At 36.2% G+C, this 24,170-nt stretch overlaps 1 protein-coding gene across 9 annotated transcripts in view; it reads left to right on the top strand.

The window, feature by feature from the left end:
• Window positions 1-24,170, top strand: part of RPS6KA3 (ribosomal protein S6 kinase A3) — a 161,437-nt gene that overhangs the window by 125,485 nt on the left and 11,782 nt on the right. For all 9 annotated transcript variants that reach the window (XM_088833883.1, XM_088833884.1, XM_088833877.1 and 6 more), the window contains 13 exons: window positions 157-236; window positions 836-942; window positions 3,884-3,921; window positions 4,153-4,295; window positions 4,468-4,538; window positions 11,629-11,717; window positions 11,907-11,971; window positions 12,050-12,152; window positions 15,140-15,264; window positions 17,185-17,310; window positions 19,437-19,526; window positions 21,677-21,835; window positions 23,588-23,749. In XM_088833883.1, coding sequence (XP_088690009.1) covers window positions 157-236; window positions 836-942; window positions 3,884-3,921; window positions 4,153-4,295; window positions 4,468-4,538; window positions 11,629-11,717; window positions 11,907-11,971; window positions 12,050-12,152; window positions 15,140-15,264; window positions 17,185-17,310; window positions 19,437-19,526; window positions 21,677-21,835; window positions 23,588-23,749 — 1,358 coding nt within the window. The remainder of the gene's footprint in view (window positions 1-156; window positions 237-835; window positions 943-3,883; window positions 3,922-4,152; window positions 4,296-4,467; window positions 4,539-11,628; window positions 11,718-11,906; window positions 11,972-12,049; window positions 12,153-15,139; window positions 15,265-17,184; window positions 17,311-19,436; window positions 19,527-21,676; window positions 21,836-23,587; window positions 23,750-24,170) is intronic.

The raw sequence follows: 24,170 nt of genomic DNA, 5'->3' as shown, positions 1-24,170 counted from the left end.
TACATGAAAAGTAAGAGTAATTGGTGATTAACTTGTAAAAAAATTTAATATAGTCATTAATTGCTAACATAGTATTTATTTGTGAATGAGTTGACCTAATGTAAACCCCCAAAATTAAACTGTGAATTAAATGGAAATTTTTATTTTTTGTTTCAGCTTTTCAAACTGAAGGGAAGTTGTATCTTATATTGGACTTTCTCAGGGGAGGAGATTTGTTTACACGCTTATCCAAAGAGGTATATAATTAATCTCTGTTTTAAATCTATTTATATGTATCCCGTTTTAAGTAAAGCTTTGTTATGTTTCAATATTACGCTTATCGTATTTTCTCAAGTGGCACACGATTCTTACATTGAAGAATCAGAGCCAAAAAGAGTTATTTTCCCAACTTTCAAATTTATTCTGAAGGTAGATTTTAAATTGATAAACTGTCTATTGTCCTGCTTCTTTTAGCTTTAGGTTTCTCAGAAGCAATATTATATCAACAAATATCCTTGAACAATCACTATTGGAAATTCAGCATACATTGTAAAGATCATTTTTCATTTCTAAGATTTTATTATAGTGGGGCAACAGTGGCACAATCTGAATATAGTTGTTACTTAACAGAATGTAAAATTATTTCCCGCACAGTGCATATTTAGCATTTAGTAAGTCATTAATTGGCTGATGTAATCATCTTTGCAAATATCTTCCATAAGTGAATTGTAGAGGAAGCTACATCTAATTAACCATATTTATAACTTTTAATATTTAAATTATAGAGTGGAACTTTAAATAAAAATAGCAAACACCAAAACAAAATAAAGACAGAAAAATTATTATTTTATTTTAGGTGATGTTCACAGAAGAAGATGTCAAATTCTACTTGGCTGAACTTGCACTTGCTTTAGACCATCTACACAGCCTGGGAATAATCTATAGAGACTTAAAACCAGAAAAGTAAGGAATCATGCTGCTAAGTTTAGTTCAATGTAATTAATTATTTAAGTGGTAAAACAAAATAATGTTATTTCATCGAATGACCACAAACATTGAGTTAAAGTGCCTGTGCTTCACATTTCTGCTAACCCTCCGTATTCTCATACTTTTAAATTTCTGTTAATCAAAATATCTGTTCATGTTACCTTGTTTTCATTTACATTCAAATCTGTGCTTGTAGATTTATTGGCAATTTGTCTTTTTGTGTGATTTTTCTGTTCATTGCCTTTGCTAGTTTTTCTTTTGGAGCATTATTTTTTCCTCATTGATTTGTAAGATACCATTCTTTATAAGCTAAGATTTTTACCATTTGACATATATTATAGATATGCTTTTCTAGCTTATTTTAAAATTTTATATTATTTTAACCTACACAAGTATTTTTCTCAGGTCTACCAATCTTTTGAGATCTCTTCTATGGCTTCTATTCTTAGGAGCCATAATTCTCTAATTTGTCTAAATTCATGAGAATTTTCTAATTCTCGTGATCTGATTTTTTTCTTCTAATTCCATGGGGGGTTTTTTTTGTTTTTTTTTTTTTACTTTTAACTCCATCTAGAAAATTTTTGGTATGAGGGATGGCATGGAGCTAATTGTTTCCTCCAAATACCATTTATTGAAAATTTTCTTCTCGACATGATTTCAAATTTTTAGTGTGAGTTGAGCAAATTTCGCATTACTTTTATAGTAGTGGTTACCAAGAAACTAATATTTAAAAATTGCACACAGTTCTGTGCTTTAATTTGTTAGTATTTACTGTCTACCACTTTGAGCAAGAAAGGGTTTTCTTCATCCTTTTTTTAAAGGATATAAACAAGAACCTTGTTCTATGAAGAATTTTAAAAAATAGTTTTATTGAGATGTAGTCCACATACTGGAGAAGGAAATGGCAACCCACTCCAGTGTTCTTGCCTGGAGAATCCCAGGGACAGGGGAGCCTGGTGGGCTTCCGTCTATGGGGTCACACAGAGTCGGACACGACTGAAGTGACTTAGCAGCAGCAGCAGCAGCAGTCCACATACTCCAGTGTTCATGGAAGCATTATTTATTCTTGCCAAGATATGGAAGAAACCTAACCGTCCATCAATAGATGAATGGATAAAGAAGATGTGTGTATTTCTCAGCCATAAAATAACAAAATTTTGCCATTTGCAGCAGTGTGGATGGACTTGGAGGGCAAGTTCCTATGATGAAAAGGACATTTTTTTAGGGTGTTAGTTCTAGAAGGTCTTGCAAGTCTTCCTAGAACCATCAGCTTTTTTCGCGTTGTGTTGAGGCATAGACTTGTATTACTGTGTTGTTGAATGGTTTGCCTTGGAAATGAACCGAGATCATTCTGTCATTTTTGAAATTGCACCCAAGTACTACATTTCAGACTTTTATTGACTATGAGGGCTACTCCATTTCTGCTAAGGGATTCTTGCGCACAGTAGTAGATATAATGGTCATCTGAATTAAAATCACCCACTGCCATCCATTTTAGTTCACTGATTCCTAATATGTCAATGTTCACTCTTGCCATCTCCTGCTTGAACACATCCAATTTACCTTGATTCATGGACCTAACATTCCAGTTTCCTATGCAGTATTGTTCTTTATAGCATCAGACTACTTTCACCACCTGACACATGACGACTGAGCATTGTTTCCACTTTGCCCCAACCTCTTCATTCTTTTTGAGCTATTTTTCTGCTTCCTCCGTAGTATGTTGGACACCTACTGACCTGTGCGCTGACCTTTCAGTGTCGTATCATATTGCCTTTTCATACTGTCCATGATTCTTGAGGCAAGAATACTGGAGTGGTTTGTCATTCCCTTCTCCAGTGAACCATGTTTTGCCAGAACTCTCTACCATGACCTGTCTGTCCTGGGTGGCCCTTCATAGCATGGCTCATAACTTCATTGAGATCCATGTGATTTTTTTTGGTTAGCTTTCTGTTCTTTATCATAGCCCATACCTAAGAACACAATAAATAGTCTTTATTTTTCCTTCCAAATTGTTTTCTAAAATCACAGGTTTGATTATCTCTGCCTTCCTTGCATGTAAATCTTTTATGATCTTCATTGCCCTTGAGAAGAAATCCAAAGTCTTTGGCATGCTCTATTGGCCCTTTACAGACTGGTCTCATTCATGCAATGTACATTTCTTATCTGTACTCTGCCAGACATTGAGCTACAAGATGAATAAGATCAAAGTCTCAAGGAGCTCTCAGTTTACTGAAAAAGAAAACACTGGGTAATACCAGTATACACAATAAAAGGATGAATCAAAGAAAAGCAAGGAGTGTGAGGAAGGTGTGTTGAAGAGAAGAGGATTGTGTAAGTTGTGTCAGAAAAAAACTAGGAAGGAATGACTAAGTCAGGTGCCTTTTAAAAGACCAAGAAAGTAACAGCTCTAACACATTTGGCTTAAATTTCTAGACCCTTTGTCTATTGTTCAAGCACTAGGGAGTTTAGTTAGGCTGCTGCTGCTGCTGCTGCTGCTAAGTCACTTCAGTCGTGTCCGACTCTGTGTGACCCCACAGACGGAAGCCCAACAGGCTCCCCCGTCTCTGGGATTCTCCAGGCAAGAACACTGGAGTGGGTTGCCGGCTACCTATGCAGAAAGGCACTAGAAAGGGCAACTTATAGGAATATGTTTTAGTTCTTTTCCTCATAGTTCTCAAGTGTCCCTGGCTCTTTAATACAAGTTTATATCACTTTGCCTTTGGGATTTGTTATATGTGTGTGTCCAGAAGAATAGTTTTTCTCCTCCTTTACCTTTGCCTTCTTATTCACAGTCTAAGGCAGTGTTTTGGAATGACTATAGTGGTCTGATGCTTAACAAAGTGATTTCAGTTTTAGCTTCTAAAAATCTCTCTTTAGTGGTTTGAAGAGATTTTCTGACTTTGTTGTCTTTCAGCATTCTTCTTGATGAAGAAGGTCATATCAAGTTAACAGGTAAAAATCCTCATTTTGTTGAAATAGTCTCTCCTGCTCTATATAATTTCCTTTAAGGTTGATCATGATATAAATATTAAGTAACATATTGTGTTAAAAACTTGAATTAGAATTTTTAAGTAATTAATGTAAATATTGGAACTATTAATGTAACCTTTGGAAGTCAACGTTTGAACTTTGTATGTTCAAATTATTTTAGGGTATTTATGAAATTGGTATTTATTTTCTCAGATTTTGGCCTAAGTAAAGAGTCTATTGACCATGAAAAGAAAGCATATTCTTTTTGTGGAACTGTGGAATACATGGCTCCAGAAGTAGTTAATCGTCGAGGTCATACTCAGAGTGCAGACTGGTGGTCTTTTGGTGTGTTAATGGTAAGGTTTGAGGTTTTTTTGTGTTTTTTTGAGTTCAGTAGTGACTATAATAGAAATATGTCACTTATTTTATTCTGTAGCAATTTCAGAAGATTTGATTGTAATTAAAAAATGCTTTTTGTCTTTTTGATAAAATTTTATACTTACTAATACCTCTTATTTTTCTTTGTAGTTTGAGATGCTCACTGGTACACTACCTTTCCAAGGAAAAGATCGAAAAGAAACAATGACTATGATTCTTAAGTAAGTACGCCTTGAGTGTGTGTGTTTTGATGAGATTTAAAAATCAGTGCTTCACACTAAAAAGTGAGATTTTAGAGTGTTAGATATAGTACAATAAATAACTAAGAAATTCATTGACATTATGATATTCATATTATGTGGTTGAAATATGAACAAACCCATATAATTATCTTCATGCTAATATTGAAAGCTTTACCTTTGAGATTTGGAATATGACAAATATGCCCATTATTCTACTTCTGTTCACATTGTTCTGAAGGTACTAGCAAGTACAGTAAGGCAACCAAAAGAAGTGCAGTTTGAGATTTAGAAAGAAGAAATAAAATTGTCATTGAGAATTCCCTGGCCATCTAGTGGTTAGAACTTCAGGCTTCCACTGCCAAGGGCCCAGGTTTGATCCCTGGTCAGGGAACTAAGATTCTACAAGCCACATAACATGGCATGGCCAAAAAAAAAGAAAAAAATCTCATTTAGTTAAAATGATTGTGTCCATAGAAAATACAAATCTTCATATAAATCCTTGGTATTAATAAGAGCTTGGTAGAGTTACTGGATAAAGGGTCAATAAATAAAATCTATTTCATGATTGAATACTAGCAACAGGAAATGTAATTTTTTAAAAAAGATTCTGTTTACAATAGTATAAAAAATATCAAACCTAGAAATAAATCTAGAAGTTATGTAAGAACTCAATGCAGAGAACCTGGAAAATGTATCAAGGTACTTCTTGCACATTGAGAAACCAGTACTTAGATAGTAATAGCAACATTAGTTATAATAGCCAAAAGTTAGAAATTAGATTGTTAACAGAAGAATGGAGTAATAAATTATGGTAAGTTCATACAATGGACTACAACAGGGGTTGACTATCTATAAATATTTTAGACTTTGTAGGCCACACACAGTCTCTATCAGATATTTGTATTGTTTATTCTTTCTTTCTAACACTTTTAAAATGTAAAAACCATTTGTAGCTCAAAAGCCATACAAAAATAGGCTGAAGCCTTTTGCCCATGGGTGTAGTGTGCCATACAGGAAAGAAAATTAACAAACCTTGGTTATATACAACTTGGGTAACCTCACAAGAATGTTGAGCAAAAGCAATTCAGATACAAAAAATGAATACTACATAGATTGTTCTATTTATAAAGTTTTAAAAGCAGACAAACTAAAACATAGTTTTTAGGGTCCATATTTAGATGGCAAAAGCCTGTGGCAGAATAAGGAAAGTGGTTCTGGAAATCTTATATTTCTTGGTCAGATGACTGTTCACTTTGTGGTCAGTCATTGAGCTATGTACTTTGGTTTGGGATTTTTGTTTTATTTTTTGCACTTTATGTTATCCTTCATAGTAAAAAAATATGTTAAAAAGTATTTGCTATATAAACAAATGTTCACTGAACCTTCATCACTCTTATCTACTCTGGCCCCTTCCTTTCAGCTAACACTCACACTCTAGTGTTGAAAAAATCAAACCATTTCTTTAATTTGGCCTTTTTTTCAAGTTTCTGCAGCATCTCCCTGCATTCTTTCGATACAATGTCTCTTTAAAGAGTAGTCTATGCTTTTTGTTACCTTTTTGGCTGCTTTTATCATAACCATAGCCTGTTTGTTGTTCACTTCTACCACCCTGTTGAAACTTCTCTCACTATAGTCATCAGTAATTTCCTGGTTGCTCAAATTAGTGACAGATTGTTTGAAAGGTGACTCTTTGTATCATTTGTTCCCACAGTTCATTCAACAGATGATTGAGGTCTTGCTATATGTATGTACTTAGGATGGAATGTGAGCAAGACTGACAGGATCTTCTGTCATCTCACAGAGTTTGCGTTCTAGTGGGGGAAACAAAGGAATTACTCTTAAACGAATATAATAATTTACTATAGTAATAGGAGCCGTGGGGATAATAAGCCAGGGTAATCTTGAAGTGAGGGCAGGAGTCATTTTAGGTGGGACAGTTAAGGAAGGTCTCTCTGAGGAATATTTGACCCTGCTGGCCTCCTCCTCCCCACTTAGTTTTTCCTACTTTTATCTGTTGCTCCCACCTCTCTAACCATTCCTGTTTTGGTCTCTTTTGCTTGACTATTCCTTCTGTGCCTGCCTTTCTCTTTATGAAACCTCTTATGAAAAATTTCCAGTGTAAGTTTGCAAAAATACAATAATACAGTGAACATACATATACCAATCAAGAGTCATCAAGATTTTGCTGCATTTGCTTTGTCTAGTCTTTTCTTTTTTTTTCTTCTTTGCTGAGATATTTCAAGCATTCCAGGCATGTCATTTCTTAGCTGCTTCAGTTTGCATGGTAATAGTCATCTAATATCAATCCTTAACCAGATCTTTCAGGTTTTCTCCAAAACTGTGTCCCAGATCAAGTTTTCACATTTTCTTTGGTTATATTTCTTAAGCTTCTGTTCATTTGAACAGTGTACTCCTGTTTTTTCCCTGCCATTTACTTGTAGAAATTAAGTCACTTTTATATCATTTCACTTTCTAAATTTATCTTGTCAAAAGATAAGACCTCTTCTCATTATCTGAGACAAAAATTATAAAGGTGGTTCTGTTGTTTACTATAGTAAGGGAAAGTGATGGTGGTCCAGCAGCATCTCTCCAAGCATAGTAGACCACTGTTCTTATATAGGGTTTGGAGGAAGGGTGGAGTTCAAGAACTGGCAGGTTTTCAGGGCCTTAAGTGAGTTGACATCTGTAAGAGTGTAGTTACTTGGGTGGGACTGTTGGTACTCAGGTCTGGTTGTTGGAGTTAGTTCATTCTTGTTTGGCTAATTTTCACAGATGAACAGCAGTTATTGAATGGTTGGTTTGCAAAAACAAAAAGGAAAGACTGTTCACTTAGGCAAATTGCCTTTGATCAATTGACTGGCTCTGGTGACTTGTTACCATGGTTACATAACAATTAGTCTTTTCCCAGGAATGTGGATGTTTCTTAAATTCTCCTTGTGGTATTTTGCACTTATTCCTTTATCCCATTTTTGATTAAACTTTTTTGGCAAGACTATTTCCATAGCTTGTGCCTTTGCACCCTATTACATCACATCAGGAGACTTAACAACACTGTGTTCCACCACTATATGTGATGAATTCTTGTGATTATAGCTGATCCCTCCATTGTTAAGTTCCCTGTCGGGCTTTCATCTAATAGTTTCATCCATTGATAATCATTACTTGAAACAGTTATTTTATTAGGGACTTTAAGTGGTGAATTTTCTGTTATTGTTATTTTTTCATTTATTAGCTGGTGTTTTCCAAAATGATAAACTTTTCTTCATCAGCTATGGTTATTTAGTTATCTTGAAATTAGACTCAAATGCAAAATAAATATTTGATTCTTTTCTTAATTATTTCCAATTGTCAGAGCCCTAGTTACTTCCAGTGGGGGTGATATCCAATGTGAGTTCGGTTTTTATGTTACTTTTGACTTTTTCCTTTTCCTTTTTTTTTTAAACTATAACAAGCTCATGGGATTTAATAATCTGTTTGATTCAGCCAGTTGCAGTCAGTACTTTTAATGCCCAAATTGTTCTTTTCCTGACCACCTTTTAAATGTTCTCGTTCCCCAGGGTTCCATCTCTGATGTGCTTTTCTTCCCTGCTGGACTCACTTTCCTGGATATCAATCTTTCCAATAACTATTAAATATTTTAATTACTCCCAAGTCACTTTCTCTTAATTTACCAGACACCAAACCTGTATTTCCATTTACTCACCTGCATGTCTCACCCAAAACAAACGACATGCATGACTTAACATTTTTAAGCTAAATTTATCTTTGTTTGCTGTTCTGTTCCTATTCTTGTATTCCCAATTAGCAGCATTTCCATGCACCCTATTTCCCAAGCCAGAAACCTAGAAATCATTCTTAATTTCTTCTTCTTGCATTCACAGGTGTTCACTAAATTCACTCTCAGAAATATTTCACGCTCCCAACCTTTCCTCTGTATTGTACTGCTTATAGCTCTCAGGTCTCCTACCCATGGTGATCTCCTACCCACACTATAGGGTCAAACTTCTAAGTAGAAAGCCCACTGCCCACCACCTTTTACCACTCAAGATCATTCTGTACTTCCCTTGGCATTACCTTCTTGAAAATAAGTATGGTCTGTTAGTCCACTGTTTAAAGATCTCTACTGTATTCATGTTACCCCATATGGTGGTGTTTCCCCTTGTTTCTGTTGTTTAACATAACCCTAATTATATAAGATGTTAATAGGTATTGTCTGAAAAAGAGATGCTAAAAACAAATGTTTAGAAAAATACTGATTTCTTAACTCACATTTATCAACCTCTCATATGCAACATATTTTATTTAATGTCTCCAGCATGGGGTATAATAGATAAGATTCCACAAGGTCATGAAATATTTTGTTGTTATTGCTTAGGGTCTAGAGAAATTAATATTATTTAGTAAACTATTGAAGGAATACTGACCAAATGAATAGATTCTCAACCTTTAATTGCACTTAAGGCCTTTTACAATCTCCCATATTAAAATAAATATCCCCTACGGTTCCCTTGAGCTTCCCTGGTGGCTTCATGGTAAAGAATCCACCTACAAAACAGGAGATATGGGTTTGACCCTTGAGTCAGGAAGATCCTCTGGAGAAAGAAATGGCAACCCACTCCAGTATTCTTACCTGGGAAGTCCTATGGACAGTGGAGCCTGGCGGGCTACAGTCTGTGGGGTCACAGAAGAGTTGGACATGACTGAGAGACTGAGCATGCACACATGTTCCCTTAGCACTCTTCACATACACCCTTCTGGATTTGTCTCTTAATGTACAAGGGTTATCTATACCCATCTTCATCACTGACCAATCATTGGGGGCTGTCTTTATGGGTATGCTCTGCTCTAAGCAGTGTCTCGCACATAGTAGCTTCAATAACAACTCACTGAATAATAAATGGATCTGTTTCTGAAATAGAAATTTCTCTACTAGCCATTTTTTCCATCTCTGTGATTATTTTCATACTTACAGGATCATTGGTTTCCTTAATTTTTAGGTTGAGAAAAAGAATAAAATTATATATTAGAGCTGAAACAGACCTTCAGGCTCATCCAAGCCAGTGGTTTTCAGACTGTACCACAGACATCTTAGATGTTCCACAGACCCCTTTCCCACCAGCTCCTCTTCCTTGCAGGGTTGTTAAAGGGAATAGAAGGAAAAAATAGGTATATGGAAACACATGTTCTCTTAGCAGTTTTAAATGTTGGATTTCTTAAATTCCTTTTGAGAAAGGGTTCCAAGTCTACCATTTGGCAACCGTTAATCTAACATCCATATCCCCTTGCTTATGAAGAAGTGGTAACAGGCTCAGGAGGATTGACTTTCCCAAAGTCACAGAGATCTTAGTAAGAGATCCAGATGATCTTACTTTTACAGTAGTGCTTTTTAAAAAAATTCTGAAAAACGAAAAAATTCATTACAAGATTTTGGGCTAACATTCTATTATGTGTTCACACAAAAACCTTGACCAAAATGTTCATAGCAGCTTTATTCGTGATACCCCAAACTGGACACAATCTAGATGTCCTTTAACAGGTAAATAGACAAACTGTGGAATGTCCTTGTCATGGAATACTACTTGGCAATAAAAAGGAATGAACTATTAATATAACAGCTTGGATGAATCTCAAGGAAATTATGCTGCATGAAAAAAGTTACATACTATATGGTTCCATTTTACATGGCATTCTTAAAATGATGAATTTATAGAAATGGAGAATAGATTACAGTTTCCAGAGTTTAGGAATCAGGGAGGGAGGGAGGTGGATAGTGTTATAAAGGAGCCACTTGAAGGATCCTGGTTGTTCGGTACCTTTGCTCTGGTGGTGGCTACAGGAACTTAGAAATGTGATAAAATGTTATTGAACTTCAACTCACACCTGTAAGAATGGCTGTCATCAAAAAGTCTGCAGATAACACATACTGGATGGGACTTCTCTGGTGGCCCAGTGGTTAAGACTTCACACTTTCATTGCCGGGGCCCAAGTTCAATCCCTGGTCAGGGAACTAAGATTTCACAAGCCATGCAAAGCAACCAAATAAAAATGTGTTGGAGAGTATGTGGAGAAAGAGGAACCCTTATATATTCTTGGTGGGAACATAAATAAATTAGTGCAGCCACTATGGAAACAGTAGGGAGGTTCTTCAAAAAACTAAAATTAGAACTACCATATAATCCAGCAGTTCCACTCCTGGGCATATATCTGGAAAAAATGAAAACACTTAATTCAAAAAGATATATGCACCCCAGTGTTCATAGCAGCACTGTTTACAATAGCCAAGACATGGAAGCAACCCAGATCCACATTAACAGATGATTGGATTAAGGAGATTTGGTGCGTGTGCACGCGCACACACGCACACACGCACAAAATGGTTAGCCATAAAATAGAATGAAATTCTGCCATTTGCAGCAACATGGATATACCTTGCAGGCATTGTGCTAAGTGAGACAGAGGCAAATACTGTAGGATATCATTTATATGTGGAATCAAAAAATAATGCAAATGAATGTGTATGTAAAACAGAAACAGACTCACAGACATCGAAAACACACAGTTACCAAAGAGATGAAGCAGGAGGGACAAATTAGGGGTATGGGATTAACAGACACAAACCAGCATGTATAAAATAGATAAGCAACAAGGATATGCTATATAGCACAGGAAATTATGGCCATTATCTCATAATAACTGAAAGTGGAATATAGTCTGCAGAAATACTGAATCACTATGCTGTACACCTAAAAATAATATAAGGTAAATCAATTCCAGTTTTTAAAATGACAGAACTAAACACACAGACAAATAAGTGCAATAAAAATTGGAAACATCTGAATGAGATTAGTGGATTCTCTCGATGTCAATATCCTGGTTGTGATATTGCAGTATAGTTTTATAAGATGTTACTATTGGGGGAAATTGGGTAAATAGTACATAGGCTCTCTCTGTATTATGTCTTACAACAGAGTTTGAATCCACAATTATCTTACAATTAAAAGTTTATTTTAAAAATAAAATACAGATACCTCCAAAAAATAAAATGTTATTATATGAATTTATTATTTAGAGCCAAACTTGGGATGCCACAGTTTTTGAGCCCAGAAGCCCAGAGTCTTTTACGAATGCTTTTCAAACGAAATCCTGCAAACAGATTAGGTAAAATTCTTAATTTGCTTCTTTTTTGTGTTTGGTGATGTTTGTTTTCTAGGGGGTGGATGGATATTTGTGTTGTGGAATTATGAAATAGTAGGGCAGGTGTTAAAAGTGAAGACTAAATAATAAGCATTGTATATCTATCCTTGAAATAAAATTGCCATTTAAGCAAAGCTAATTAATTTTTGATAGGTGCAGGACCAGATGGAGTTGAAGAAATTAAAAGACATTCATTTTTCTCAACTATAGACTGGAATGTAAGTATCAAATGAAAACTTGCTTGAAATATTTTTTAATAATTAACACATGACTAAGGCTTTCTTTTTCCCCTCCAGAAACTGTATAGGAGAGAAATTCATCCACCTTTTAAACCTGCAACTGGCAGGCCTGAAGATACTTTCTATTTTGATCCTGAGTTTACTGCAAAAACTCCCAAAGGTAAGGAGAAAATGTGAAAATCCAAATATAAGACAATCTATATACTTTTTCTTGTCCAATCAGAAAAGCTTATCTAATATAAATCTTTATGCTGTCCTCATTTCTCCCCTTCATACAATATCCCCGCTGCAATAACTAGATCATTAGTAAATCCTTTATAGCATGTTATAGAAATTAAGGTCCTTGTTAAATATTTTAGCAAACTATGTTGTGCCTTAAACTGATTTGGAAACATTATTTGGTTGTGCATTTATTTACTTGTAGCTATGTTCATATGAAGTACTGCAGCATAAATAGTGTTTGTGAAAATACTTGTAAAGTTCAAATCCCAAAGATAGCTTAAACTTTATGTGAGGTGTGATAACTTCAAAATTATTCATATCCTGTATTAGGATATCCTAAAATTACTGTTGTAACTGTTAGAAGTGATCTTTTAAATGGTAAGCTGTATTTCATTAATTTATCTGTGCATTATACATAATGGTGTGTTTTGCACTTTAATATTCTCTTATTTAGGTGTATCAAATCCCAGGTTTATCACTGACAAGTAAATAAATAGAAAACGTACTTGTGTGTATCATTTAAATCTGGCTATAAAGCTTTGCAGCCAAAAAGCCTGACAGCCTATAACATTAGCATTGAAGGGTGTTTATTTTTATAAGGCAGTCTTAGAAATTTGGATTGATACACGAATAGAATTTTATCAAATGCATAGGCAATGGTATGCATAGAATTGATGATACATGGAAGTATTTTACTTTGCTTTCTTAATACAAGTTATTTTGATAGAGGGAAAATCTTAGAAAAGAGCAGTTCTATCTTATGTTCTGCCCAGATAGGTTCTCTGAGCAGAGGTCTTGGGTATAATGGGGCTTCCCTGATAGCTCAGTTGGTAAAGAATCTGCCTACAATGCAGGAGACCCCAGTTCAATTCCTGGGTCGGGAAGATCCACTGGAGAAGGGATAGGCTACCCATTCCAGTATACTTGGGCGTCCCTGGTGGCTCAACTGGTAAAGAATCCTCCTGCAATGCGAGAGACCTGGGTTTGATCCCTGGGTTGGGAAAATCCCCTGGAGAAGGGAAAGGCTATCCACTCCAATATTCTGGCCTGGAGAATACCATGGACTGTATGGGGTCGCAAAGAGTTGGACACAACTGAGCATCTTTCACTTTCAGTATAATACTGCCACGTTAATGTAAAGTTCACTAAATATGTATTGCTGAGGATATCAAGCTGATATTAAAAAGAATTTTATGTGGAGTTGATGTTTAAGTAGACTTATTTGTTTTTTGCTTGCCTGTAGCCTTTAGAGTATGTCTATAAGTATTAGTATGCCTAGTTGGGTTTTTATATTTATGAAAAACACATTTATTATGCTTTTATTATTTCTTTTTATAGTGAACATTAGCTGTATTGTGAAAGTATTTTTCTGTTTTTGTTAATGCTAATAGATTCCACAGAAATACTTTGACTAAGTATACATGTCAATGTCGTAAAATATATTTTAAGGACTGCATACCATGATTGTCCTAGGCTATATATATATATATAAAATTTATATATATACATTTGACATTTTATATATTTAGTAATTTTAGCTGGAGTTTCAGTTCAGTTCAGTCGCTCAGTCGTGTCCGACTCTTTGCGACCCCATGAACCACAGCACGCCAGGCCTCCCTGTCCATCACCAACTCCCGGAGTTCACTCAAACTCATGTCCATCGAGTTGGTGATGCCATCCAGCCATCTCATTCTCTGCCGTCTCCGTCTCCTCCTACCCCCAATCCCTCCTAGCATCAGACTCTTTTCCAGTGAGTCAACTCGTCGCGTGAGGTGGCCAAAGTATTGGAGTTTCAGCTTTAGCATCAGTCCTTCCAATGAACACCCAGGATTGATCTCCTTTAGAATGGACTGGTTGGATCTCCTTGCAGTCCAAGGGACTCTCAAGAGTCTTCTCCAGCACCACAGTTCAAAAGCATCAATTCTTCGGCGATCAGCTTTCTTCACAGTCCAACTCTCACATCCATACATGACCACGGGAAAAACCATAGCCTTGACTAGACGGACCTTTGTTGGCAAAGTAATGTCTCTGCTTTTTAATATGCTATCTAGGCTGGTCATAACTTTCCTTCCAAGGAGTAAGCGTCTTTTAATTTCATGGAGTTTAGATTTCTAGATTCTGATGTTATATCTTGAGACCACTGGACTAAATTTCTTTCCCCTAAATTATCTGTAGATGAACCTTGTATCTCCCTCTAACCAGGAGCCATAGCATTGCTAGGTTATTATTTAGAGCTGGACTATCCAACATGGGCTTCCCTGGTGGCTCAGAGTGTAAAGCATCTGCCTGCAATGAGGGAGACCTGGGTTTGATCCCTGGATTGGGAAGATCCCCTGGAGAAGGAAATGGAAATCCACTCCAGTTTTCTTGCCTGGAGAATCCCATTGACAGAGGAGCCTGGTAGGCTACAGTCCACGGGGTTGCAAAGAGTTGGACACGACTGAGCAACTTCACTCACTCTCATTCACTCATCTAATATGGTAACCAGTAGGAATATGTGGCTATTTAATTAAAATTAAAAATTTTGTTTCTTAGTCACACTAACCACATCTCGAATTCTCAGTCGCTGCATGTGGCTAGAGGCTACCATATTGGGAAGCACAGATAAAGAAAATTTCAATCACTGCAGGAAATTCTTTGGGACAGTGATAATATAGAATAACCGTAACCCAGTAATTCATTCATTTAGTATATTCTTCAAATGAATTAGCTATTTTCTGGGCTCTAAGGGACTAGGATGTCTGAGTTGTGATGGCAGTAAGCCATCAGGACAGTTCTGATACAGTGCCTCACTGAGTTATCCTGAAAGCACTGAATACCTGAGAAGTAGAATTCCAGAATAAGTAAGAAAGGTCATAATGTGGACAGTTCTTCCCTTAATTACCTTTCAAAGCATTTGCCTTCATAGTAATTTATCATTTTCAGATTCACCTGGCATTCCACCTAGTGCTAATGCACATCAGCTTTTTCGGGGGTTTAGTTTTGTTGCTATTACCTCAGATGATGAAAGCCAAGCTATGCAGACAGTTGGTGTGCATTCAATTGTTCAGGTGAGTGAATGTCTAAGTAATTTTAAATTTGAAATGTTGTAAGATATAGTTCATTGTGTGAATAATTATGTTAGATTTGATCTGCTGATTTTAAGTGAGTAGCTTAAAATGCATTGCATATCATTGACCCTTAGAAATTTCTTTCATATACCTTTGAAAAGGTTGCAATCCTGGATACCTATCTGACTTGAAAGTGGGATTCTAAGAGAGCTGAGATCAATATCACCATCTTGTCTCTCTTGTCTCCTGTGCCTCAGAATGTTTATCAGGCCTAGTTTGTTTCATCCTCTGTCTGTACTAGAGCAGATATGATGAGCTAAGGTCTCCTGTTTCACAGGGGTCAGCAGATTTTTTCTATAAGGAATAGGTGATAAATATTTGAGAATTTGTAGGCTATATGGATCTCTATTGCAGCTACTCAACTCTGCCATTGTAGCACAAAACCAGCCATAGATTGTCCATAAATGAATCAACATGGATGTGTGCCAAAAAAACTATATTTAGAAAAACTAGCAGTAAACCAGATTTGGGCCACAGGCCATAGTTTGCCAACCTCTGGCATAGAAATAGATAAGAAATAAAAATGAACTTAAATTTTAAGTTTTCCAGGTTTATGTCTTTATTCTTTTGGAGCCTGCATTGTCATTAGGAAGAAATGCCTGTGGATACTGCCTTGGGGTGCCCCCTACTTCCCTTTTCCCCTCTGTTGATCAGTGCAGGAGAAAAAGGAGTTAAGAAGCAGGTTTCTGAGTGACTGTGAGTGTGTGTGTGTGTCTGTGTAACAGGAAACTGTACTACTAAATTAAATATTATTAGAGGAACACAAGTAGTACAAACCATTAGAGTTTATTTCTTCCCATCCTAGTTATCATTGAAATATAAATTTAATTCATCTTCCTAATCATAGAAGGAACTAGATACATCTTTTGAAACATTGAGCTGTTTTTAGGGTATAATTAGTGCTTCAATTTTCCTGGTGATTAAATTGCTTTTGCACTTAAGTTTTTTTTTTTCACACATCGGTCCTCTTGCTTTCCACTTTCTAGAAAATCAGTTTAAACACTGTTTGTTTTTTTTAACGAAGTTCATGTTTAAATAGTCTGTCCCTTTTACTATGACAGGCATATGATGTATGGCAAGTTTCTAAGTCAAAACTTCTGTACCTAACAGAAATCATAAACATTTTCTCTGTAGAATTCAAGTTTTAACCTATAGGCATGCTGAAGGGTGTCTTCAATACTATAGGCAAGAGCAGAACGACTCCCCTCAGTCTGTTAGTAGAATTAATAATTTGCTGTTCATCATCCTACCCCTTGTTACTAGTCCTCAAGCCATTAGCAGCTTCTCTGGACAGAGTTGTAATGAAGCTATGACTTGAGGGTAGAGAAAGGAGGGCATGGCTAGTGATAATCCAAAGTGACAATAAAATAGGTATCACCTTCAGATACATTATTTTCTATAATCCTCGCCTTCTGAGAATACACAAGTTCAAGGGTACATGGCCTACAACTGGTGCATCCAAGACAAGAATCCAAATGTTCTAATTCTGAATCTTTCTAATCTTTTCTTCTTTACCAGAGGTTTCAAACATCTCCCCATGTGCTTCAAAGACTTGTAGCCGTTTGGATAGTAGAATGGGGAATGATCACAGGCAAGGCTGTCAAAAACCACGTAGCTCCATATTTTTTGTTCTATATATTCAGTTTTCTCTTTTTAACATAAGCTTTTTAAAAAGTAGTATTACTTGCTGTACATTTTATCATAGACACTTATGAAATACAAAGTTGTAGAAGAATGAGTGCAGTTAAGATTCACTCTTAATTTTACTAAATTCATTTACAGTGTATGCTGATGTTTCCCTATTACATAATGTACCAAAGTCATTACAGCGCTCTTTATCAACTTATAATTGTGTTGTAGCAGTTGCACAGGAACAGTATCCAGTTTACTGATGGGTATGAAGTAAAAGAAGATATTGGAGTTGGCTCCTACTCTGTTTGCAAGAGATGTATACATAAAGCCACAAACATGGAATTTGCAGTGAAGGTAAGTGTTTTTAGATTTAAAATGCAATTCTAATTCTTATAAGTAAGAAAAAGATCTGAAGGGATGTACATTAAGGTATGAATAGTGGTAGAAATCGGAGTGGCTTGCCATTGCCTTCTCCATATATACTATATAGTATACTAGTATAGTATGCATGCTAGTACCAGTTTAAAACTACACTGAGGGTAGATGCATGTTACAGGATGCTTGGGGCTGTTATGTGGGGATGACCTAGAGGGAGGATAAGGGGAGGAGAGAGGTGGGAGGGGGGGTTCGGGAGGGGGAACTCATGTACACCCGGGGCGGATTCATGTCAATGTATGGCAAACCAACCAATATAACGTAAAATAATTAGCCTCCAATTAAAAAAATAAATAAATAAAATTACACTCTCCTTTGCTAAGTGTATCCTCTGTTATAAAAAGGTAAGGTAATTTAAATGTCTAACTAGTGATCTTCAGGATCTTAATCTGGAACCATAGATTCCCTTGTAAGCTCAAAAGATAAGGCAGCATACATACAGTTTGAGGAAGGCAGTACCAGTTTTCCCCTGACCTGGTTTTTAGTATCATGCCTTTTTTCCTCAGAAGTCCCCATTTATAATCAAGCTTTCAGGAGTTTCTCAAAATTTTATGCTGGATTTTGTATGTGTACATTTTTATGGCAAAAATATTGATACATCCTTCACATTTAAAAGGATCTGTGAACCAATAAAAGAATAAGAACAGGTGTCATAAAATATATCATCATTTTAGTTAAGTGTACTAAGACAATAAGGAATTTCTTAGCCAAAAACCAAGACACATGCCTCTATGAAAAAGTTTGAGTCCAAACCCGGACTTCCCCAGTGGTCCAGTGGTTACCCTTCCATTACCAAGGGCACAGGTTCAATCCCTAGTCAGGGAACTAAGATCCTGCAAGCTGCATGGTGTGATCAAATAAATAAAAGTAAATTTTAAAAATTAAAAAATAAAACAAAGCCTCCTAATGTGTTCTGGTTTTCACAAGACTGGTGCCAAATCATTTCCTTTGAGTTGGCATGTCTTTTTCCTGTATCTTTCCTCTTACTCATCCATTTGCCTGATTCCACACTATCACTTGCAGTTGCTCACAGTGGACACTTGTATGTTTGTCTTCCCCATTCTCCAAATAAAGAACTGTTTTCACAAATAAGTCCATTTCAGATAGCAGGTTTGGCTCATATTGAGAGTTACAGGCTCTTTCCTAGGATGATGGAACATTTGGGTATTTATTACATATATTAATTACTAAGTTGTTTTAAAACGGAAAGTATGAAGATCACGTTTTAGACTACCTTTTGGATGAAATGAAAGCAAAGCTTGTTGCCTTTTAAAAAATATAATATTGCTTTAACAGATTAAAACATTTAGAGGAGTATTCCTAAGAAGCAGCTGACATAAAAGGGTTGGAAAGCTAAATTAGTATTTTAAAGGGCTTTATTATAATAATTAAACTTAATTCTAGCCAAGTAGAATTTCTAGGTATGGTATTCTGCTTAGCTTTCTGCCTAGCTTCAAAAATAAGCTTGTTCTACCTGTTAATTAATTTTTTATAAGTAGCTTACAACTAATGGGATATTCCATTGAAGCATTTTATTTAAAAAAGTAAAGGTAAAAAAAATAAAATAAAAAAGTAAAGGTAAACCAATAACTGTATTGAATTACAATAAACAAACTCTGGTGGTGGTTTTAAAGATACATCTTGCTCTTCTTAATTATCTATATTGATAGAGGTTAGAAGTTAAATGAGTTCCCAAAGGTCTTAAGACATTTAAAAATGGAAGAAAGTTATGTTAACTGTGTTCTTGGTACCTTTTCTTGAGGCTTTTGAGCTTTTGTTAAATCCTAAACTTGTTACAAACTTAAACTAGACAGACCTGATGTGAATGTGACTCAGGGCATAGAGTTTATGGCCTTACCATCTATATCAAGACTGGCACTCAAATTTTGATTAAACAATCTGGCCAGGTACTTGAGTAAAAATCGTTGATAAGTGACTTATAAATACAATGTTTACACAAAATAACACCTATGTCTGTAGCTGTAAATACTTAAAGTTTATACTATACAGTTCATGAAATTTTATGATAAATATTTGCCTTTTAGATTATTGATAAAAGCAAGAGAGACCCTACAGAAGAAATTGAAATTCTTCTTCGTTATGGACAACATCCAAACATTATTACTCTAAAGGATGTAAGTAGATTCTTTAACATAAATCATTTGAATCAGTTGTCTAACTCACATTTGGAATCATGTGTTAGACAAAGAACTCAATATAGTGAGCAAAAAAAAAATAGAAGACAGCATACATAATTCAAGTTACAGAAAAAAATCATGTATATAGTTAATTTTTCTGCCTTTATTTTAAGAAGAAAAGTATTAGTTATATTACTGCTCTTAATATCAGTATTTACTGGAATACTTAGGTATTAATTATATTCATGCACAGGTTGAACTAGGTCAGGTTCCGGGGGTGTGTGTGTGTGTTATTCACTCAGTCTTGTCTGACTCATTGTGACCCCATGGACTGCAGCTCGCCAGGCTCCCCTCTCCATGGAATTCTCCAGGCAAGATTACTGGAGTGAGTTGCCATTTCCTTCTCCAGGGGATCTTCCCAACCCAGAGATCAACCCAGGTCTTCCTCGTTGTGGGGAGATTGTTTACCATCTGAGCCATAGGAGAGGCTCCGTAGGTTCCCCAAACTGTTTTCCATAGTACTGCCAGAGGGAGCTACCACTTCTATGGAAGTAACCACGTTACTTTCCTGCCTGTAGTTCAGGCTGCCCATCACCTCTGGTCCCTGCCTTCCTCCGTCTGTAGTTTTCACACTTCTTCACATACATCATGCTCCAGCCATGCTCAACTATGTACATTTTTTGTTATGTTTTCTTCTACTGCTCTTTCTTTTATATGATTCCCTCTGTTGGGAATACCGTTTCCCTTCTTTGCCTGGCTAATTACCACAATCTAAGACTTAGCTAAGGCATTACGTTCTTCAGGCTTCCTATTCTGCCCACCACCACCCCCAAAACAAGTGAAGTTTTCCTCCTTGCTACCATTGGCTTTTGTCATAACAGAGATGTTGGCAAAGGGTGCAAACTCCCCAGGCAGCATTAAGTCCTCTCTTGCTGATCATGCTCATATGGGCTTAGAGGCTATGTCTGGGTGCTATAGACCAGAAATGTCATGTAGCCAACTCAGCCAGAGGGCTCCTAAGGTACCTTTCACCTCTGAGCTTTTGTGAATTCCAGCATTTATCCTTCCTTCTCCTTCTAACTGAAACTCCAGTTTCCTCAGGATAATGTATCACTGTTCATTGTTAGAGGAGGTTAATATAATCCATTAAAATGTGAAGCTGTTTCACTTAAGTGACTCTTTAATTAATATAACCTCCGAGTATCCAACCAAGTACATTAAAAAGGAAATGTCAAAAATATTGAATACTTAATCTCAGTCTTGCCTGGGGAGTTCCCTAAGCTATTGCTATTTTTTATATCTTTGCTCCTTCATGTCAAATTCCAAAGTCTCTAAAATGATAACCACTTTTGTTACAGCATCGCCAACATTTTTTAAAACTCATTTCTATGTCTGTTTCTCCTTACCAGAATAAAAACTTTGAGAGCAGGTACCTTGTTTTCTCCATATTCAGGGCCCCAGTACATGGTATCTATTAGGGAGCTAAACAGAGCTGTTCTGTAACTCTATGAGAAGAGGGGAATAAAAAGGCCTGAAGTTTAAAGAGAGGGTTCTTTCAGTTTTGGATTGCCTAGAGTATAAATCCAAAATTATGTTGAGCGTGCTTTTTCTACATTAGAAGTGAATTGGTATGCTTCTGTATGGTTGAATGGAATTTCTCTTTGCTACTTAATCTTCCTACTTAATTCTTGCCACAGCTTGTCTTTCAATTTAATCAAAATCAGAATAATTCACTATACTGTGCATATAAATATAAAAGTTCTACAGTTGTAGAAGTTCCAGGAAAATCTCAATCACATGTCTTTGCAGCAGTCCCTCTCATCATTGGTAGGTAGAAAGATCAAGAGGAACACACCCTAAGAGCAGTTCAGTGCCCCTTCACATTTCATACCCATAGCTGTTTTGATTGCCTTAAGTTTCACAGAAGGAAGTCAGAGGTTATTTTTCTGACATTGTCTCATCAATTCCTATTTTAAAGTTTTTATGTGTATAAAATTGTTTACAAATTTTATATCCTTCATTGGTTATGATAAGTAAAAATTTCCTTGAATATAAATTGAGTTTTACTTTCTCTTTACCACGCTAAACTTCAGCTGAGCACATGTAAAGCTTCACATAACTTGCATTTTTGGTATTGAATTTTACAGGTATATGATGATGGAAAATACGTGTATGTAGTGACAGAACTTATGAAAGGGGGTGAATTGCTGGATAAAATTCTTAGGCAGAAATTTTTCTCTGAGCGAGAGGCCAGTGCTGTCCTGTTTACTATTACCAAAACTGTTGAATATCTTCATGCACAAGGGGTAAGTATTTTTAACATTTTATTAATCTAATGTATATAAAACACCTTATGAAATTTGGTATAAAATACTAAATACCTTTTTTCTTTTTCACTCTTAGTGTTTGAGCTGAAATTACAAAGGTAGAAGTTAGTTTATGCATGTAAAGAAAAATAACTATATTACGTTAATTATGCTGCTGTTTTTCCACTATGCAGATTTCTCCCATTGAGCCTGAAGTTCTACTTTGAAATTTTAGCTTGTTTATAAACATTAAATTCTTACACTTCCCAAGAAGTACGTGAGATTTTATGACCTAGAAAACAGCACGACTTTTGCTAGGCCACTGCCTACTCTTGAGAATTGGGCCCATTTAGAGTTTAGACAAGAGCCAGAGTCATGGGTTGTATTCACTTGTAAAAGGAAATCCTTCAAACAGACTAGGCCAAAGAACCACCTGATTTCTGACTGGTGGGTGCTTTCCTACTTTATTCCTGCATACAGATTTTTAGTAAATGGCCAAAAAAAAACCCATTTTTTTTAAAGAAGTGAGTCTGGGAGGGAAGAGGAACAAGAGAGAGGTGGGGAGGGGGGAGAGGGAGGAAAGAATAGCAGAGGAGCAAAGAGGAATGGGAGGCAAGAAAAGAATAACAGACCTCTTCTTAAGGAGTTTATTTTCAGTACATTATTCTTGTTTTCTTTGTCTTTGCCCCTAAAAGCTAACAAGTGAAATGTGTTCATTTAATTCTAGAGCTTCTTCACTTGTAGCTGCTCAAGATTTGCCTATTACTGTGACTGGAAACTAATAGAACTCAGTTTTCACTGAAGAATTTGTGACTTTGCAGTCATCCAACTCTTCTATGTTCTTTTCTTAGTGCCTCAGCAGTAATTAGTTATTAAAATAATAACTGGTCTGGAGAAGTAAAGTTCTGGATGTTAGGATGTGAAACTGAGGTTACTGGTTAGAACATAAACGCAGACTTGGGTGACGGAAGAAACACATAAGTCTAATAAGGGGCATCAGAGAGACTTAAGATAAAAGAAGTATTCCAGCAGGAGATTAAAGGGAGAAAGTAATTCAGAAGTCTAAAGGAATGGTATCTTTCTGTGTGTGTGCCACTATTGCTTGGATATCACATAGGCAGTACTTAGGTAAATCTGGGGTTTTGTTTCCTTTTTACACTTAAACCCCATGCCTGTTCCATTGAGCCTGTCCACACATTTATTGTGTTCATCCATTGTATATACCATTCCCTCTACTTAGAATGACTACCCCCACTTCTCTGGCTTCTACTTTCAGTTCTTCAGATCTTAAATCAGTTGTTACCTCTAGAGACCCTTCCTGACCCTCCCTAGTTGTGCCCCATCACTCACATATTTATTCTCTACTTCCCTTACTACTGGGTAAGCTCCTGGCATGTAAAGGCAAGGATCTCACAGGTCTTGTTCATCAGAGTATCTGCAGCTCCTTGTGTAATACCCTGGTACATGATAGATATTCAATTAATATTTGTTGGTTGGAGACAGATACTACTGCTATTTGCATTTTTCATTAATCCACTTAATTGGACAAAGTGGGCAGGGGAGATAAATACTGTTCTTCCTCCTTTCCTTGCCACAGTTCTGTGTGAGAGAGTTATACTTACACTATCGGTATTTTATACTGTTCGAATAATGTGAAGGTCACTACCAATCATCTTGTTAAGTTTGTGATAAATAATTTTCCATAATAGAGACATATTGTTAATGAACCTCTTTAATTTGTATTTCAATTAGGTTGTTCACAGAGACTTGAAACCTAGCAACATTCTTTATGTGGATGAATCTGGCAATCCAGAATCTATTCGCATTTGTGATTTTGGCTTTGCTAAACAGCTAAGAGCAGAAAATGGTCTTCTCATGACTCCTTGTTATACGGCAAATTTTGTTGCACCAGAGGTAATTGTGAAAGAATTTGCTTGCAATATTTCAGTATATTTAAAGACTCATTTGCTTGTTTTGCCCATCTTCCCTGGTTGCTCAGATGATGAAAGGTCTGCCTGCAATGCAGGAGACCTGAGTTTGATCCCTGAGTTGGGAAGATCCCCTGGAGAAGGAGATGGCATCCTACTCCAGTATTCTTGCCTGGAAAATTCTTTCCTGATACTCTTCAAATTTCCTGATTTTTGTCACCATCTTCCTGTATTTCTAAAGCTAAAACATCATGGTCTTTTCTTGTCTTTAGCTTTGTTGCCAGTTAGCATCTCTGTTATCCCCTACAACCAGTTTGGGCTTCTTCTGTTCACAGACCTACCTTCCTAGCCCCTGCTTCCTTCACTACACCCTCAGGTGACTGCCACAGCCTCAGTGCATGGCGTTC

This window comes from Moschus berezovskii, chromosome X (assembly GCF_049115385.1).
Source record: "Moschus berezovskii isolate FMDL1 chromosome X, NW_MosBer_1.0, whole genome shotgun sequence".
In the NCBI taxonomy this organism is placed as follows: domain Eukaryota; kingdom Metazoa; phylum Chordata; class Mammalia; order Artiodactyla; family Moschidae; genus Moschus; species Moschus berezovskii.
The sequence above is the reverse complement of the archived record's forward strand: the minus strand, read 5'-3'. Positions and strand labels throughout refer to the sequence as shown.